Source organism: Aethalodelphis obliquidens, unplaced genomic scaffold (genome assembly GCF_003676395.1).
Source record: "Aethalodelphis obliquidens isolate GAN/ISIS:26980383/991018 unplaced genomic scaffold, ASM367639v1 scaffold41, whole genome shotgun sequence".
NCBI classification, from domain to species: Eukaryota; Metazoa; Chordata; class Mammalia; order Artiodactyla; family Delphinidae; genus Aethalodelphis; species Aethalodelphis obliquidens.
Window position 1 is genome coordinate 2,023,969 of NW_020837985.1, and position 19,737 is coordinate 2,043,705.

The 19,737-nt window shown below is 35.2% G+C and overlaps 1 protein-coding gene across 2 annotated transcripts in view; it reads right to left on the bottom strand.

The window, feature by feature from the left end:
• Positions 1 to 789: 789 nt before the first annotated feature.
• Positions 790 to 19,737, bottom strand: part of ATAD2 (ATPase family AAA domain containing 2) — a 69,253-nt gene continuing 50,305 nt past the window's right edge. For both annotated transcript variants that reach the window (XM_027132375.1, XM_027132376.1), the window contains 13 exons: positions 19,367 to 19,681; positions 18,891 to 19,023; positions 18,356 to 18,542; positions 17,099 to 17,284; positions 10,622 to 10,757; positions 9,282 to 9,478; positions 8,584 to 8,743; positions 6,487 to 6,609; positions 6,221 to 6,364; positions 4,650 to 5,042; positions 2,853 to 2,986; positions 1,889 to 2,017; positions 790 to 1,116 (listed from right to left, as the gene is read on the bottom strand). In XM_027132375.1, the coding sequence (XP_026988176.1) occupies positions 1,072 to 1,116; positions 1,889 to 2,017; positions 2,853 to 2,986; positions 4,650 to 5,042; positions 6,221 to 6,364; positions 6,487 to 6,609; positions 8,584 to 8,743; positions 9,282 to 9,478; positions 10,622 to 10,757; positions 17,099 to 17,284; positions 18,356 to 18,542; positions 18,891 to 19,023; positions 19,367 to 19,681 (2,282 nt within the window). In that variant the 3' untranslated portion in view covers positions 790 to 1,071. The remainder of the gene's footprint in view (positions 1,117 to 1,888; positions 2,018 to 2,852; positions 2,987 to 4,649; positions 5,043 to 6,220; positions 6,365 to 6,486; positions 6,610 to 8,583; positions 8,744 to 9,281; positions 9,479 to 10,621; positions 10,758 to 17,098; positions 17,285 to 18,355; positions 18,543 to 18,890; positions 19,024 to 19,366; positions 19,682 to 19,737) is intronic.

Consider the following 19,737-nt stretch of genomic DNA (forward strand, 5'->3'; position numbering starts at 1 on the left):
TTTCGTGCTATTAAAAAGATGTTTAACAAAGTAGTCATTAATACATTTGTTGTATATATCATAAAAGTAAACCGAAAAATATTTAAAATTTTTTATTAATCCAAATGAGAATTATAAAAAATGTTTATCTAAAAAGCATTAATTTTGACCTTCAAGTACAGAATTGTGGTGCAGCTAGAAGTTGTTCAAGGGCCCTCCTGCAAATCACTACTCGAACACTAGCTTTTAAGTGAACAGGCGAGGACGCTAAAGGCAGATGGGAGATGGGCATTGAAGAAAACAAAGATGACAAAGGATGGCAAAGAGACAATGGTTAAATAAGTTTCTAGTCTGACACAATAAACTATTTTTAGGAAGGATAAAATTAAAAGTGCTTAAAACAAAAGAATGTCAATGTCACTAATTACTCTTTTTTTTTTTTAAAGGAACAGACTGCCCTTAAATATAATAGTGTTTATTTATTTTTACTTGTTGACAATTTGCTTTATTTATTTATTTATGGCTGTGTTGGGTCTTCGTTTCTGTGTGAGGGCTTTCTCTAGTTGTGGCAAACCGGGGCCACTCTTCATCACGGTGCGCGGGCCTCTCACTATCACCGCCTCTCTTATTGCGGAGCACAGGCTCCAGACGCACAGGCTCAGTAATTGTGGCTCACGGGCCCAGTTGCTCCGCGGCATGTGGGATCTTCCCAGACCAGGGCTCGAACCTGTGTCCCCTGCATTGGCAGGCAGATTCTCAACCACTGCGCCACCAGGGAAGCCCACTAATTACTCTTAAGTGCCATAAACATTAGTTATCAAAATAACTTTATTAAGAGTTGGCCACACTTTAACTACTGATAAGCACAGGAATACTATACTACAGTGACTCAATGAACATTCCAATATTTATCAGTTATCTCTGTAACTTATCTTACACATGTACATAAATACCAGAAAAGTTTAAATATTTTTATTTACTATTTTAATCTTTTCCTTAAAGATACAGGATTTCATCTTGCATCAGTTATGTCAGCATGACAAAGGTGAATTAAATAGGAACGGAATATAAAGAATATTTGGTACCATAACCTCATGATCTGGAACAACTGTAGTTTTCTATTTCTTGCTCCATTTTCTAGATAAATGGTAGGAAGGAAAAATAGTAAGTTTCAATATGGAAAAAATCAAAGAAACATGACTCCATTGCTGGGGTTTTTTTTTGCAGTAAACAACCTTAAGGATATTATTATCCATGTATATATCTGATAGTGAAACAGAAACTTTGTCCAGTGTTTATGACTATCACATAGACTGGTATCACTGATGGGACTTCATTATTTAAACCTCTTTGAAGTAAGTCTGAGATGCTTTCATCTTACATTAAATTCATACAGTTATTAATCAAGGCACTGGTGTACATATAGATATTAATACTTTATATTTTGTAGGTACTACTGTTACATATATATTATTCTGTGTAGGTACCATAGTATACTTTATTAGATATAATAAATACTATATATATTACATGCTAATAGGTATATAGTAGATACCAGTTATATATATATATATAAAATACTATATAGGTATCAGCCAAACTCTATTTTTAAACATTAGTACTTGAATGCCCACTGTAAAGCAGGATTAAGTAAAGACAAATAGGTCTATGTTAAGTCTGTCTTAAAAAGGAACTATATATCTTCATCAATATACAAACAAAATAGATTTTTCATAGTTTACAGATACTACAGTGTTCCATTGCTTATTAAAGAAACACAAACTAATTTAAGGACTAGATTTAAAAAAGCACAGAACACAGTTATACCTAGAAATAATCCATAATCCACACATTAAAAAATGGTATTTAAAAATTTTTATAATGTGTTAACTTATATATATTAGTTTACCTGAATAAGTGTTGTTTTGTCATAATCCCTGCGATGCTGATAAATACACTGGCTGATTACAGCATACAAATTTTCCAACTGAGAAATATTGTATTCTTGACTTTTTCTAACAACAGTCTTCAAAAGATTCTAAAAGAAAACGTAAGTGTTACATATGTGAGAGCAATTCCCTGAGATATTTTAATTTTGAAGATGTGGGGGCATTTTTAGAATATAAGCCAGAGAGAAGGCAGGCCAAGTCATCTAATGAGACACTGCAGCCTCTGATAATGACTCTGACATTCAGCTGTAAGTTAATGTTATCAACATTCTATGACTCTGGCCTCTCATCCTAAAAACTACAGCTGAGGAGGTTGCCAATTTCAATTCTAGCCATACATCACTAGAGACAAATTTAAAAATAATCTCAAATTAGACTAACAGGAAAAAAGGCAACATTTTTGCAGAATATTTTATGGCACTATGAGTACATTATAATCAATTCTGTTATGTGAAATAAAAAGAGACAGTACATAAATGACCTCACCACGTCAGGGTTCTTTTCTTACAAAAAGGAATTTCCATCCACTCAGTGTTTTTTTGTCATGACTGAAATGGACTTACTACTGATAAATTTCTGTGATTCTTCAAGTCTGGTCTTACCTTGATATTCCATTACCTCATAGTTAACCACGGTTGCATGTTTTTGTTAAGTAAAAACCAACTAAAATGGCCATATGTAATGGTCATAAAAACAATGTATGGGATCAGTGACATAGATAAGTATGTTAAAAACAATAATATCAACATACTAGCCATCTCCAACCACTGCCTTTATGAAAGTTATTCTATACCAAGTTTATCCTTTCATAAGATCATTATTTATTACATGCCAAATTTATGCAATGTACTATTACAACCCCTCGTTTGGTGGGTTATGTTTCTAACCTGCACAATGAAAGCATTATGATTTCAATTTACATACTTTTAATTGCTTATGGTCCACAACAAGTGAGGGTGTAGGCTGAGAAAGAATTGCCAAAGCCTTTTCAACACTGATGAGCTGCTGTTGCTCTACTTGGGAACGTCTAGCTCGAGTCATTCGCAGAACACACATTTCTAGAATGAAAAAATAAATAACTATTATTTGTTTCATAGACATTTTATAATACCTAAAATAAATATTAGGCAGATTAAATAGCAGGACATATTTACTTAGACACAAACCCCTGTTCTGGTTTATTGACTCTGCTGTAAGATTAAGATGCTGCCATTTACACACTCAGAAATTAAGGACAGGGAATTCCCTGGTGGTCCAAGTGGTTAGGAGTCTGAGCTTCCACTGCAGGGGGCACAGGTTCAATCCCTGGTCGGGGAACTAAGAACCTGCATGCCGCACAGCGCGGCCAAAAAAAAAAAAAAAAAAATTAAGGACATTTCAGAAATATTTTCTCAAATAAGAGTATTTCAAGGGATCCTCAACAGATTAGACTGTCTCCTACTTAGGCATAAAACTCAGAATTTAAGAGCTGGAAGGGGCTTCAGTAATCTCGAATAGGAGTTGCAAACTACTATGCATAGGTTAAATATGGATTTAATTAATCCATAATTAAAATCTTCTTAGAACACAACCATGCCCATTTTACATATGTGTGTCAATGTGGCTTTTCTAGCAGGGTTGAATAGTTGTGACTATCTGGTCCTTTACAGATAAAGTTTGCCTATCCCTGATCTAGAACAATCTATTCACTGAGAGATGAGAAAAATGAGGCCAAAGAAAGGTGAAGACTTTTCTATGGTCAACATACCTAACTGTTCTAAGAGCCAGGACAAGAACCCAAATCTCCTGACATGGAAACAGGTACCTGTCTCACTAAATAGTGTCCTTTTAAAAAAGATAATGATAAAAGAAAAAATAAACTTCAAACCTAAACAAAACATACTAAATTATACAGCCAGAGGATTAACATTTAAAATAGACCATTCTAAGATTACTCAAACACACGAGAACTCATTTTAAGGGAGTCCTTGGAAAAGATTTATCTACAGCATATAAGCCACTGAAGAAAACCAGTCTCATTAACTTAGTCAATACTTGTTTTTGACCAAAATAAATTTTTGACCCTGTTACACTTTTTTTGCTTTGTAAGACTGAATAATGTTTGGCTTTTCCAAAAACCAAACAAATCTAATGCCAAAGGTCCAAAAAGGTGCAGACAGGAAACAATTCTACATGAAAGACTTTGGGAGCAGGATCATTAGAATAAATATAAATAACCTTGGGCTAAACCTACAGTAGGAATAGAGGAATGATGGGGGTGGGTAACAGTTGTTCTACATCACTCAGCAAGAAATCACAGGATAAGAAACTGCTTATCTTGCTTAAAAATGAGAGGGTATCCTGCCAGCTTTTAAAAATTGTATAGCCAAGCACTTTGCTACATGCTTTAGATGAATTACTTTATTCAATCCTCAGAATATCTTATTACCCAGCAACTATCTACCCCAATTTTGCAAATGAGAAAACTGACGCTGATGGGTCAAGAAGCTTGACCGAGGTCACAAGCTACTAAGCAGGAAACTACTGTTTGATGCTGTAGTGTGCTTTTAACAACAGTGATTTACTAGCTCAATAGTTATTAAAGATAATGCTATTTTCCCTAATTAACTCCTGTACTCTGAAAGACAAGGAAAAAGGAGTAAACTGAGATGGTAATTAACTATTTAAGAACTTTGAATGAAACATCTTTTAAAATTAGTAAGTTGCTTGACTGAGACTTACCTTTTGCTTCATTTTCATCAGAAGTATCTGCTATCTCAGAGCCAGAAGCATCTCCATTGCAAGTGATCTTATCTTTCCTCAATTCTGTACATGCTATAGTCTTTCCAGATTCTTCAACTTGATTTTCAAAACAAGTACTTGAATAATTATTTCCCAATTCCATTTTGCTTTCAGAGGCATTTTGCTGCTTTTCGTTTTCCTCTATTGAAGACTCCCCTATGTCTCCAGCTGCATTGTGGTCTACGCTTGTGTCTTGATTTTCCTCTGTATCATTCTCAATTTTGTCATCTACGACATTTTGGCCATCATCTTTTGCCCGTGAAATCCTCCTTCGTTTTGTTATGGTGCCTAAGTACCACTTCGACTTTCTGCGGATTTTTCTCTTCAACGGAGCTTCAAATAATTTAAAGAAAAAGGGTAAGAGAACATTCAACAATTTTTTAAAGTCTAAGTAAGTGGGAGAAAAAAATACCTCCTGCGATATTAAGGGGAGAATCTGAGATATCACCATAGTATTGTATGGTTGGAATACACAAACAAAACTAGAGAGTTCTGTGAGAAGGTAGAAGGTGGTCAATGACCTGTCATTCTAAGGAATTTGGATTTTATCTTGAATAATTTTTTAAAAAATCAAATAACTTTGAGGAGGGCAATGACATGAACTGTCTGATGCATATTTTACAAAGGTTGCTTTGGCAGTAGTATAAGGAATGAACTGAAGGAAGGGTGAGACTAAAAATAGCTTACACTTCCTGAGTGCTTACCGTATAGTAGGAACTCTTCTAAGGCCTTTATATGTACTAACTCACTGACATTCCACTTTAACCTGATCAGGTTTGCTACCATTACCGACATCATTTTACAGATGAAGAAACTACAGTATACAGAGATTCAACATTCTGCCTAGACTAGATGTAGTGTAACCACACTGCAACCTTATGTTTGGGAGACTCATCCATACTGTTGTATGTACTTGAAATTTAATAATTTTCACTTTTGTACAATAATCTGTATTTTTCCATATTCTGCTGTTGATCTGCATTGGGTTGCTCCCATTGAATACTGCCTCTATGAACATTCTGTTTAAAAGCATTGAGGAATTATGGCACCAAAATCTGGGAAAACAAATGAATAGCTGAGAGGCTAAGAAGCTGAGGACAGTCTGAAATTCATGGAGCTTAAAGGGCAAAAACTGGAATTAAGAGCTTGCCAAAGAAGAGAGGCCTCAGGAACCCCACAGGATTTGGGTTGGTACTCCATGGAATTATACTCTAAGAAGAAAGAGGAACAGGAAACAGACTAGGATTTATAGGAAATAAAAGTCAGTTTCAAATCAAGTCATACCACAATGAGATTGTGACCTGAGAGGTGACAGGTAAACTGGGATTGCAAGTGGTACTTTATTGCAAGCCTGGATTTATTTCAAGAATGAAAAGTTGTCTTACTGTTAATGAAATCAACATAATTCGCTGCATCAATATAGACAAAGGAAACTGATGGAAAAAGTAAACAGCATTAGAGGAGAATAAAGGCTATAGTTTCGTAAGTAAAAATTACGTAAGTGCACTTACCAGGAGTGCTGCAAGCCACAGGAGTACTGGGGGTCTTCAGCTTTTCATTTTTCTCTGGATCTGGTCTTCTTTCACCAGCAGGAGTGGAATTTTGCTTTGGCATTACATGGTAGTAAGATGGAGCATATTTGGAAGAGCTACAACCTTATAAACAGACATGTGGAATATCAAATCAAATTTCCAGATTTGAAAATTACATGAACAATTAATTAAAAGGACTCAATACATCTAAAGCATCTTTTTCTGATATCCAATCATTTTCCTACCTCTCTTCTTCCTAGATTCCTGAATTTCTTCACAAAGCCGCTCAAAGTCTTCATCAAGTTCTTCTTTAATTATTGCATAGGCAGTATCTCTTAAAGCACAGGCTCTATGTCTAATAAGACGATCTATGGAATGAATAAAGAATTTTAAAATGTTTTCCTTTTGCTAATGTAACAAAAATTAACACCATATATTGGGCTAAGATTATAGCTGTTACAATTCCTTTTTTACTTCTACCATGAATAGTAAAAGTTACTGGAATTGTGTTATTTCTGTTTTTGATGTTAATCTAATGTTCTGGACATCTGATTCAACATGGCAGACTCAACCTAATTTCATGGCCCTGTCCTATCCAGATCCCTTTGAAATACCAGAGAAATTATAAGAATCAGTAGCAAAACTAAACAACATAATGACACAAAAACAGCAAGGAAGGCTATCAGTGTCATGAGTGAACCAGGGATGTAAAACAATTTTGGAAGAGATATAGAGGATGTTATTACATTGACAGAGAAACTAAACAAAGACAATGAAACAGCAACTCTACATAGGAAACACTAGAAAAAAATCCAAAACTGAGCCTAAGCACTGTTAACTGGAAAATGCCTTGAGGCAACAGGCAGATAATAAGTGAATGTAAATTTGCTTGAACTGCTGGATCAGTCCCCTTCACAGGGCAGTAGGCTGCAAAATTCACACAATATTCAGTTTATAGGTGACAGGAACAGCTATAATAACAGAAGGGATGTTGCTGGGGGCTTTTAACATGGCCTGAAGAAAGGCCAGGCGACGTTCATTGGTTCCTGGAGTGTGGCAGCATCGGCAAAACCTTGGAATCTGTCAGAATGCACATCACTCTCAGGCCCTGCATCTACAGAATCAGAAATTGTGGAGGTGAGGCCCAGCAAGCTGCATCTTAACATGTCCTGTAGGAGATGCTGATGGTAGCTAAAGTGTGAACACCACTGCTCTAAAGTAATTTTAGGTTGTCACAGTGGACGAAAAGGGAAGCAGCGGCAGTATGACTGCAATGAAACAGAAAAAGCCCTCTTCCTCCAGGATAAATGCTTCCTTCTTTCTACAGTTAAGGGGTATTCCCAACATGGTAGGCTGTTTCCCACTGCTTACCTCCAGAACTCTGAACTACAGGATAAAGTCTAGGGAAGGTGTGGGCAGAAGACTGGCAAGGGAAGAACAGTGAGCTTTTAAATTGTTGAGGAAACGCTTAGAGGTGGAAATCAATCTAATTCATAAGGACTACAAATTTAAAAACAGAATGCCAATGTACTGGAGGAGAGAGCCAATGCAGGAAATAGAACTATTAAAAAAAATTATCCACTAAGACAGTTAAGGGCACAGCATCCATAAAGCAAGAATAGGAAGCTAGGAAAAAGCACCTGAGAGAATATTTTTTGGAAATGAACACGTTTATAACAAACATATAGATATTTGAATATATCATTATAAATATGAACAAATATATCACTTAAAAATCCCTTACTTTATACATTTTATTTAACGGACTGGGTATGTGAGGTAGAACGTGAATGCATTCTACGCATAGAAAAGATCTGGAAAGATATCCCCAAACTTAACAGTGTCCACCCTCGGAGAAAGGAAATGGGTGACTTAGTTTTTTAAGTATTACTGTTAGCAAGAATTATGCTGTATTACTTTTGTAATAAAATTTATAATGGTCTTAACTAAGAAAATCCTTTCAAACTTATTTTATTACAGAGAGCTTTAATTTTTCTACTTTGAGAAAGAACATTGATAAACAAAGGAAACAAGCTAAGTTGTTATGCAATTTTGTGTTTCATTAGAGGCTATATCATATAATTGTTTTGGAGTGAAAGAAACCTGCATTTGAATTCTGCCTCTGCCACTTCCTGATAGTATGACCTTGAGTAAGTTTTTTAACCTCTCTAAACTTCCATTTTTCTCATCTGTAAAATGAGGATATCGTTGTTGAGGACTGAATGGCACTGTGAATATGAAATGTTTATAATATAGCACCTAGTATGAAATCACCCACCACTAAGCATTAGCAGCCCCCATTCCACCCTCTGAGGAAGAAAAACAAAACCAGTAATGCTCACCTCCAGGATCTCTATCTGGATTGTATTCTAAAGCATTACTACAGATTAGATCGATATCACTCAAATAGTCTTTCACAGTCAGATACTTGTGGAGATCAATTTTACTGATTACAGATGAAAGGTCCATTGGTTGCTTTATTACAGTGACATAATCAGGAACCTAAAATTCAAGCAAATGACCAAATCACTAAATTAACTCTGAACAGTAAAAAATTTGAGTCAAGTTTTTCTACCAGGCAAAATAAAGGAGAGAGAATAAATACATAAGATATAATGAAAATATATTAATACAAAACTGTGACTCTATTTAAGGTGAGTTTTGTTTTGTATTCATTCTTATTCTTGGTCACCTATATCTCCAGTAACATTCTAAACCTCTTTCCTCATCCAAATGCCACCCACCCTTCAATGTCAACTTAGGACCTCATTCTTAACTGTGTAGGTCACAGTAATATCATGTAGTGTTAAGACATTCTCAAATTACTTCTACAACATTTGGGTTGGGCAAAGTTAATTGTCTATGCTCTGCAGGAAAGGAAAATGCTTTACATAGCTCTTGAAGCCTCTATGTGCTTAGGATACTACTTGGTATGTTTCCAAATACAGAAAACAAGATCACAGTATACAGAGGGAACCACATAAACTAGTCAAATAGTCTCTAATTCTGAAGCATTTTGATCCAAAGATTAAATTAATACCTCATCAGGGTCAACAGGTTTAGTAAATATTCTGAATCGCTTGTCAATAGCAAGCCTATGTGTAACATTTCTTAAAAAAATCCTTAGTTCTCTAAATGTATCTTCTTCTTGTTCTTCTAGTCGTTTCACTTCTTCTGCTGTCAATGGTCTTGGTTCAGGTGGTGGTGCTACAGGGAGTACCTCCAAGGCCTGCAAAACTTTACATGAATGGAAGATTTTAGTTACCACTCTCCCACCATATCAAGGGTAATAAACAATTCAGTACACAAAGTAGACAAGCTCTCAGGGATTATCCTCCTTGTATTTGCCAGGAATCAGAGGATTTGGAATACTAAACAGCTACCATAATCTCGACCTCTACAACACCCCCAGCAATAATCGCTAACTTGTAATTTGGAGTGCTAATTCCTAAATCATTACCATTTTAAGATCATTTAAGAGGCTATTAAAATTTTGAAAATGCATATTTCTAAGACAAGAATATTCTAATTTTTTAAAAAGTCATTTTTACTAGTTAATTTTTAAACTAACAAAAAATTGTGGTACGTTTCAAATATAACAAAAATTTAATTTTGTTTAAACAGATATGCACTAATAAGTAATAAGGATAAAAAAGGGAATATGAGAGTGCTGCCCCAATAAGTTGGCAATCAATTAAGGGAGTAAGAGACATAATTATAACATCACTGTAATATCATATTAGTAGTATGAAAAAAGTACAGTGCATCATAAAGGTAATAAATTAATTTTGTCTAGATGTTAGGGAAGAAATAATAAGTTATACTGGAAAGAAGTATGAATGAAATTATGAAAAGACACAATATGCTGTATATGGTTTAAAGATAGAGTGCTTTGGAAGGAAAAAGGTGGGGGAGAGAAAAGTGCCAAAGGTGCGCTTGGAAAGACAGATTGGGGCTATGCTATGAATTCTAGCCCCAATTCCACATAGATTAGGGCTACACTATGAAAGGCCTTGTATGCTTCAAGAACTTGAGTCCAGGGACTTCCCTGGTGGCCCACTGGGTAAGACTCTGAGCTCCCAATGCAGGGGGCTGGGGTTCAATCTCTGGGAACTAGATCCCGCATGCATACAGCAACTAAGAGTCTGCATGCTGCAACTAAGACCCGACGTAGCCTAAATAAACAAACAAACAAATAAATAAATAAGAACTTTAGTCTATTTTAATGGGAAACATAGGGATTTTAAGAGGTAAGTAAGAGATATCAACCTCAACTGAGGTTTTGAGCTTCTGATATTAGAAGATGGCAATGCCATTAACTGATATTTCATTTCCACTTTCTCAAAATTATTACATATTAACTTTGATACAAGAACTAACCTGCTTTCTTTTTTGATATAGGAGGCTTAGCAGCTTGCTTTAGAATTAAATCTTCAAAAAATTGTGTCCGTTCTTCTTTATTAGGCAACTGGACATTAAAAATTTCTCCATAATCATGGACAAATAATTCTTGTACCTTAAAAAAGAAAACAGATGCATTTTATATACATATGTATGTATACACACACATTACTATGTATCAATCATTCAATGCCACAGTAGGTTACTGTACACGTTTTTAATGACAATCTAAATTGTGTAATAAAGAAATAATTTCTTAAATCTTTTACTTATATTGAACTTATGTATTATATAAACCATGTATGCAATAGATAAGGAACTAAAAACATGGGATCTTCTTTAGAACTCAAGGCTCCAAACTATAATTCATACAATAACTGATATGGTGATATTTTACTTAATGGGTTTTGTTGAGATCAAGTAATTCACCTTCACAACCCAAAGTGAGATATGAGAATGAGTGGTTCTTCAGTAAGAATAAAGGCTGGAAAATAATAAGTATTGGTAAGGATGTGGAGAAGTTAGACCCCTTGTGCTGGTAGGAATGTAAAAGGGTGCAGCCACTGTAGAAAACAGTATGATGGTTCCTCAAAAAGTTAAACCCAAAATTATCATGTAACCCAGTATATGCAAAAAAACTGCAAGAAAAAAAAAATAAAAGACTCAACAGATACTTGTATACCAATAATCATAGCAGAATTATTTACAGTAGGCAGGATGTAGAGACAATCCAAATGTTCATCACCAGATGAAGAGATAAAGAAAATGTGGTATGTACTTACAATGGAATATTATTCAGCCTAAAAAGGAATGAAATTTGAACACCTGCTACAACATGGATGAACAATGAAAACATTATGCTAAGTGAAATAAGCCAGTCACAAAAGGACAGATACTTTATGTTCCACTTATATGAGGGTACCTAGAATAGGTAAATTCAAAGAGACCGGAAGTTACTAGAGGTGTCCAAGGGCTGGGAGAGGAAGGAATGGGGAATAATTGTTTAATGGATACAGAGTTTCTGTTTGAGATGATGAAAAAGTTCTGGAAATGGATAGTGGTGATGGCTGCACAACATCATGAATGAACTTAAAGCAATGTACTTGATGTCACTGAACTGTACACTTAAAAATGGTTAAAATGGTAAATTAGGTATATTTTACCACCAAAAAAAGAATAAAGGCAAAACAGGTCTCAAAAGGATGTTTCTAAACAAACCTCTAGATCTTTCCAAGAATTATTAGAGGATGATAATGTTTATTCCTTGTATGATGTTTGTGTACTTTGTTCAGCCTACCTCTGATACAGAGAAATTTACATTCACAGCTTTTGCATTTTCTGCTTTGTAGGTTCTTCCATGCTCCAAACTTATGAAGACTACATACACAACATCATTTATGAAATAAGTCTCTCCTTTTGCTAATCCATTTACTAAACTACTATGTATACAAGAGTCTACTAATGAACTGTATTACATTAATTTGTCATTTCTGGCCCAAATGCACAGTTTTAATCACTAACATTGTGGTATGCTTTACCATATTTGGAGGGCTTTTTCAAAATTTTCTTGGAAATTCAAGAACTTTTTTTTAGCCATGCCACGTGGCATGCAGGATCTTAGTTCCCCAACCAGGGATTGAACCTGTGCCCTGTACAGTAGAAGCATGGAGTCTTAACCACTGGACCAGCAGCGAAGTCCCTCAAGCAGTTTCTTCTTCTACATTAAATTTTAGAATCTATTTTTTTGATATTTCTATTGCAGTTTGTACCTTTTCCCCCTTTCTGGTGGCCTGGAAGTTGTATGTTGTATTTCTATTCTTTTATTGTTACAAGTTTTAACAGACATATCTCTAAGCTTCTTTTCCTACCAAACTGTGAAGTTAATAATATCTACATATCAGATACAAATCTGAATGTGCTTTTACTTCCTCATTCTCTTTCACTATGTCCTTCCTGCCGTTTTGAGTTCAGAACCAAGATCAACTTAGATTTACAGTCCTTAAAAAAATGTTACTAGCACAGTTTTGTGATGAGTTTTACTGTTTTCTTTGCTCATTGCTTCTTATATGCAACTTCTGCAAAATAAAAAAAATCCAAGAGGAGAAATAATCCCTTAATAATTATTTCAGTCATGGGTTTATGGGTAATAGTTTCTTAGGCACTGCATGTTCAAAAATATCTTTATTTTGTTCTTTCACTCAAATGCTAACTTTGCTGGGAAGAAAATTACAGGTGCAAAATTATTTTCCTTCTAACTTTGAAAATATTGCTCAGTTGCCTCCTTAGTAGCTGGTATTATACCAGTGAGAATGTAGAAGCAATTTGATTTTCAGTCCTTTCTAGTAATATTTTATTCTCTTGGAAGATTTTTAGATTTTTCTCTATACTTTTGGAGTTCTGAAATTTTATCTAGATGTGGGCCTTTTTATACCCATCAGTTAGAACAGGGGACCTTTTAAATCTGAACATTATGGTATTCTTTAATTCTATGAAATGTTCTATTATGTGACTATTTTTCTCTTGTACATTTTTCTCCTCCCATAAATCCCATTAAACAGATGTTAGACCTGAATCTATGTCCTCTGTTTCCTTTAACTTCTTCCTCACTTTTTAAATCTTTGTCTTGTTTTTATTATTTACTATAAGAATTTCTGATCTCATGATCTTCCATCTTGCTAATTCACTCTCATCTGTGTTTGCTTCTTTTTAGCCCTGTGGGGTTTTTTATTTGGGGGGAGTTATTTCATGTATAATGTCTTCAGTGGTTATTTTCCACAACAATCTGTTGCTGATGCATGGATATGATTTTCCATGGAGCTGTCCTTCCTCAAAAGCTTACTTATAAATTTATCTTTGCCTTTGAAATCTTCAACTGTCCACAGATGCCTTTTCTGTTTATTCTAGCTTCTACTTCCAGTGATTATGAAAGAAGCTTGCCTATGTTAGACACAGAATGTGCCTGTAATTTGTCTTCTGGGCACAGGGTCTCCCTACTTCTCCCATTCAGTACCTATACATAAGTCACTGCTCTGCCACACTAGTCCTTGGGCCCACCTTCACTGCTCTAGCTGAGGACAAACAACTCAGCTGACTGCTGTCTGGCAATGGCCAGAAGTGAAGAAAGCCAAAAAATCCAAAGTTGTCCGAAGGCTCTTTCAATTCCCTCCTAGCACCAAACCAGAGCTAGAAACCACTCCCATCTTTCAAAGCAGTCCTTTCATGCACATGCTTTAAAATGTGGTTACCTGTATCAATCTAATCCCCACTGCTTGTCTTTCACGATTCATCAAAGTTTCTAATCCACTGATGACTTTCTTTCTCATTTTTCCATACTGCTGTGTTGTTAGGGTCCACTAGTACTCATACATATAGATACTCTGACTGCAGTTTTGAGATGGACAAACTTTAATGTAGCTAATAATGGTATACACAGTACTTCTCACATATTATAGTCCAATGCTATATAGACAATATCACTGGATCACTAAGGACTACATAGACTATATAAGGCTCAAAGCGGACTTGCTTATTTGTATCCACATAGACTATTCATTTTATAAAATGAGCAATTCCTGGTCCAGTGCCCATTCCACCCTACAGTACAGTGTGATACTGGGATACTTTACTCAGTTTACAGTGATATGCTTAGGAAATATTACCATAAGAAAACAAAGAAGCTATCTTTAAAAAATTTTTTTTTAAGTACAAAATTCCCACATTCTTTTTTTTTTTTTTTTTTTTTTTTTTAGCTGTACGCGGGCCTCTCACTGTTGTGGTCTCTCCTGTTGCGGAGCGCAGGCTCCGGACACGCAGGCTCAGCGGCCGTGGCTCACGGGCCCAGCTGCTCCACGGCATGTGGGATCTTCCCGGACCGGGGCACGAACCCGTGTCCCCTGCATCGGCAGGCGGACTCTCAACCACTGTGTCACCAGGGAAGCCCCAAAATTTCCACATTCTTGATAAAGTTATCCAAGATTAAACTGATGACAGCTTTTCAACCTCCCAATGTCTTTATAAAGTTCAGCTAGTTTGCCTTACTTATTACCAAGAGTATAAACTTATCTTTGTTTTAAACTTTGAAATAATTAACAAAGTTTTAATTGACAGTGAGTACGATAAATCAATGGTTAATGGGGCTACTAAATAGCAATTCTTTACTCTGTTAATCAGAACATTGCTAGAGTACTTAATTCATTCTGAGTACAGCCTTTCAAAAGGAATATAAAGAGAAAGACATTCAAGAGAGTGACTAGAATTTTGAAGAAACTAAAAATATGTGTGACGTGTAGCAGAGCCTGCTATTATCACACTCCACGTTCTCTTCCTTTTGGGCACACTGCTATATCATATTTCCTGGTTTCCCTTGCAGTTAGGTACGGCTATGTGAGTTTTAGCCAATGGAATGTGAAAGGAAATGATATGTATCACTTTCAGACCAGGCACAAGAAGGCCAATCCTTTCAGCTGGGTGGAATGAAAGTAACCTGGAAAGTCACATGATGAAAATGAGAAAGCTCTCTCAGCCTGAGTGTCTGGTATGACTACATGGTGGAGGGTGGACCCGCCAACCTACTCATCTGCCTGGTATTGTTAAGTGAGCAAGAAATAAACTTTTATTGTATTTAATAGTCCTAAGGAATATATCTTATCATAGAAGAAGAAATTTTTAGTGTGAAGAAGACTGGGTCAGAGTAAGGAGATAGAAATGAACACAAAACCATATTCAAACATACAAAGAGCCTGTCATGATGAAGACAGAATAGACGGGCTGTCTATTTTATGTGGGAAACAAATGGAGATTAAGAAATGGAAGCCTCTCAAAATAAGTTGATTTTTCTAAGGAGTCAGAACTAACAAAATGAATTGTGAAGGTGTTCTATAGAAAAGAAAGACTTAGAGTCCAGAACTAGATGACTAAAGTAGAAAACTTTAAGGACTCTTCCCACCCTAAGAATCTGTAATTAATATATACTTAATGTTCATTTCCCAGTTTACTTAAGTTTTAGTTGAAGAATTAACAACTACAAAACTGCCATCAGGGACACAATCTGGTCCTTTGATAACTCCCTGACATCATTTCCTTCTACTCCGTCCTTTATTCACTCTGTTCTAGCCACAGTAGACTTTCTGCGATTTTTTCAACACACCACACTCTTCCTTCAGCGCTTTCGCACTTGCTTATCCTCTGCCAGGAACCTCTGTCCCTCAGATACTCAAATGGGTCACTACCTTACCTACTCCAGGTATTTGCTCAAATGTCATCTTCTTGGTGAGGCTAACCTAGTGGATTTAACACTGTGGCCCTACCACACTCTTTTGGCATTGCTTAGCTAAATTTTTCTCCATACTGGTAGCTTGGTATTATATTTTATTTTTGTTTGTCTCTCCCTCAACTAAAATGTAAGCCCTAGGAGGATACAGATTTTTCTCTATATTGTTCAATGCTATATTCCCAATGCCTATAACCATGTCTGTCACAGAATAAGTGCTCAGTAAATATATTTAAAATAAAATATTTGAATTATCTTCCTACTAATGTTCTAAAAACACACACACAAGACTACAACATGCTTATTATGTATTCTGGGGACGGAGAGGTGGAAAAATGTCCCTGATTTCACGTATTTTACATTCTGCTAGTAGAGATAGAGTCAAACAAATTAATACTTAATGTCAAGTAGTGATAAAAACAAAGCAGAGTAAGGGAGAAGACAGTGATAGGCAGAGGTGGTACTGCTGTAATTGAGAAACTGATCAGGAAGACCTCTGAGGTGATATCTAGGCAGACATCTGAGAAAAATAAAGGATCACACCTTTATTTTCTATGTATCTAGGAGAAGAGTATTACAGGCAGAAGCAGAATGAACTTTGTCACTGGTAGTTGTCTAAATTGGCACAAATTTGAAGGACAGTAATTTGGTGCTATCAAAAATGTCAAATGTGCATACTCTTTGGCTAAGCTATAGTTATTCCACTTTTAGGAATACATGTTAAAAAAAATCCACATAGTAATGCTCATGTAATTTAAAACCCAAGAATGCTCACTGTAGCAGTTCAACAGGAAAAAAACTGGAAAATAACTAAAATCCTATTAATAAGGATTTGGATAAATAAATTATGGTATATCAAGAAAACAGAAAAAGCTATGCTGCTCTTAAAAGAAATAAGACTTATGTATTAAAAAACATAAGATATATAAAGTAAGTTACAGAATAGTATGCATCATATTCCATTTAGAGAAAAAAAATTTACAATATGGTCTTACAATATACATACACATATACATATACCATCCTGCCCAACAAGCACATGTATCAAATAGCTAACAATGGTATCTTTAATAGGAAAACTTTTCCTTATAATTTTATTCACCTCTGTAGCACTTGGAATTTTTTCCATAAATTCTTATTACTTAAGTATATCTCTTTTTAAAATATAATAATTTCTCCCAAATTACCTCTTCTGGTAGAGTGGAATGGGGTTTGTCAGAAGTTGCAAGTAGTAAAACTGGAGCAAAAGAAGGAATATTCTGTAATAATGTGGTAAATGTGGCTTTAAGTGTTGGTCCAACTATTTCCCACCACAAGTGAATATGAGGAATATACACTATACTTGGTGCTGTTTTCTTAGCTTCATGAATCATCTAGTAGAGAGAGAAAAAAATTACATTCAATTAGAGAGTCAGCACATTAGTTATATGCTTTATTAATCTGGAACAATGTTTAATTTCCCGGAATTGTCATATAAAACCCTCAAGTTTTAAAAATGCTTCCCCAATCCCACAATCTTGTTTTTAAATGTTTTATAAAAGTCTCATTTTTAGGGCTTGGCTTCCCTGGTGGCGCAGTGGTTGAGAGTCTGCCTGCTGAGGCAGGGGACACGGGTTCGTGCCGCGGACCGGGAAGATCCAGCCACAACAGTGAGAGGCCCGCGTACCACACAGACAAAAAAAGTCTCGTTTTTAGAAAAACATAATTGCTTCAAGCAATTAGAAAACAGCTCAAGAAATCTAGAAGACTTTTCTGTTATGGCAACCAAGGTTAAATATAAAAATACAAATATAAAACACTTTTACATTTAAAAAATTTTAATATAGCAAAAACAGAAGCAGCAAGGTTCATATGGTTTTTGGAAAGAATCAACCCCTACAGATTTTTAGGAATACTTCATACAGTATAGTTTCTACCATCATGACAACTGTAACAACAAAAAATTTTCTAATATTTTAACTTAAAAAAAAAATCAATTAGCTGGCATCTTTTATCTTTTCAAACATCATTTCATTTAGTTTTAGGGAATTTACACACACACAAAAAATATATATATACTAATTTTCAAGGGAAATGTACCTATTCAAATGAAGAAAATTAAAATTTTATTTTGCATAGCCGTCACTGTTTTAAGTATTTTACTCATTTCTCACAACAGCCATACAAGGTAAGGACTATTATTATCTCCATTTTGCAAATGGGGAAAATGGGGCAGAGAGATCTAATAACTTTTCTAAGTCACATAGCAAGTAAGTGGTGGAAAAGGGATTTAAACTCACGCTCTTCAATAACTAAGCACTTACGCATAGTTCTATTTTGAAAACCTGAAGTTAGAAATCAGAAAGACAAAAAACACAGTACAAAAAGAACGAGGCAATTCTAGATTTTGTCTTTGGAAGACTACTTTGACTTACAACTTATGTGTCTGGGCAACAATGAATTACCTGGGCACATGTTTCTTCAGGAGATGTAGCACTGACTCCAAAAAGAACAGGAATGTCTAATGTGTACACTGCAAATTTTTCCAAAGCATGGATGACAGCTGGTGCTAAATGAGAACCTTGCCCAAATCCTGGTTCTCCTACTATCAATATTCTTGGTCGAAAAGACATAGGTTGATAACAAGTATTTCTGAAAGAAATGAGTAATAACCTATGATTTAGGGAAAAGAAGTTTAAATTTCCCTCCCAATTACCAACTATGAACTTCAGAAGTCAAAAGTTTTGACAATATGGCCAGTCATAACATCATGGTTCATATGGTTTTTGGAAAGAATCAACCCCTACAGATTTTTAGGAATACTTCATACAGTATAGTTTCTACCATCATGACAACTGTAACAACAAAAAATTTTCTAATATTTTAACTTTTTAAAAAAGTCAATTGGCTGGCATCTTTTATCTTTTCAAACGTCATTTCATTTAGTTTTAGGGAATTTACACAAGAAAAAAAATATATTAATTTTCAAGGGAAGTGTACCTATTCAAATGAAGAAAATTAACATTTTCTTTTCCTTTATTAAAGGATTTTTGAGAAAGTCCATTTTCATATACTGAAGGAACATCGTCATCACTGTATGCCAAGTCACTTTCTAAAAGAGGACAAGAAATATCTATAAAGTAAACAAAAAAAGTGTGCATTAGTAACTTTTCTGAATTACAAAGTAAATCTTCATGTAATGCCTCAGTTAGCAAACCAAGGAACTTCAATGACATTTTTTTAAGAATCAAAAATGTTTGTGTAGATATAAATAACAAGTAAATTAAAATAATGCATTCCAAACTTAGATTAAGTCTAGGGCAATCTGTGAAGTAAATTTCTTTCAAATATCTAGGCAAAGCATGGCCAAATTCCTTTCAAGAGGCTCTTTTATAAAGAAACATTACTGTACAGGGATGTACAAAACATTTAGTTTTACAGATTATGAAAACTAAATGGTCAATCAAGTTTCATACCTGAGTCTAATGCCTTTTTAGTTCCGATTTCCACATGTGGAAATACTCTCTGCAGAGCTTCTAAGATCTTGTCAACTGTGCTTTGCAGGAGTGGTTTCACAATGGCGGACAATGCCTGCCCAGGTGATGTCACAGCTCTTCGGGAGGCTGGTATCATCTTTTGCATAGCTACTTCGAAGTCTTTAGCTGAGATATTAATTGAAGAGAGATCCAACTGTAGTTTCTCACTGGTGGTATAGATCTGTGGGTAGCGTCGACGCAGAGCACACAGAGCAGCCTCAGAACATATTGACTTAATATCTGCACCACAGTATCCTATCCAAGGCAACCAAAAAAAATTTTTTTAAGTAAACCACCGCCCTATTAGCTTG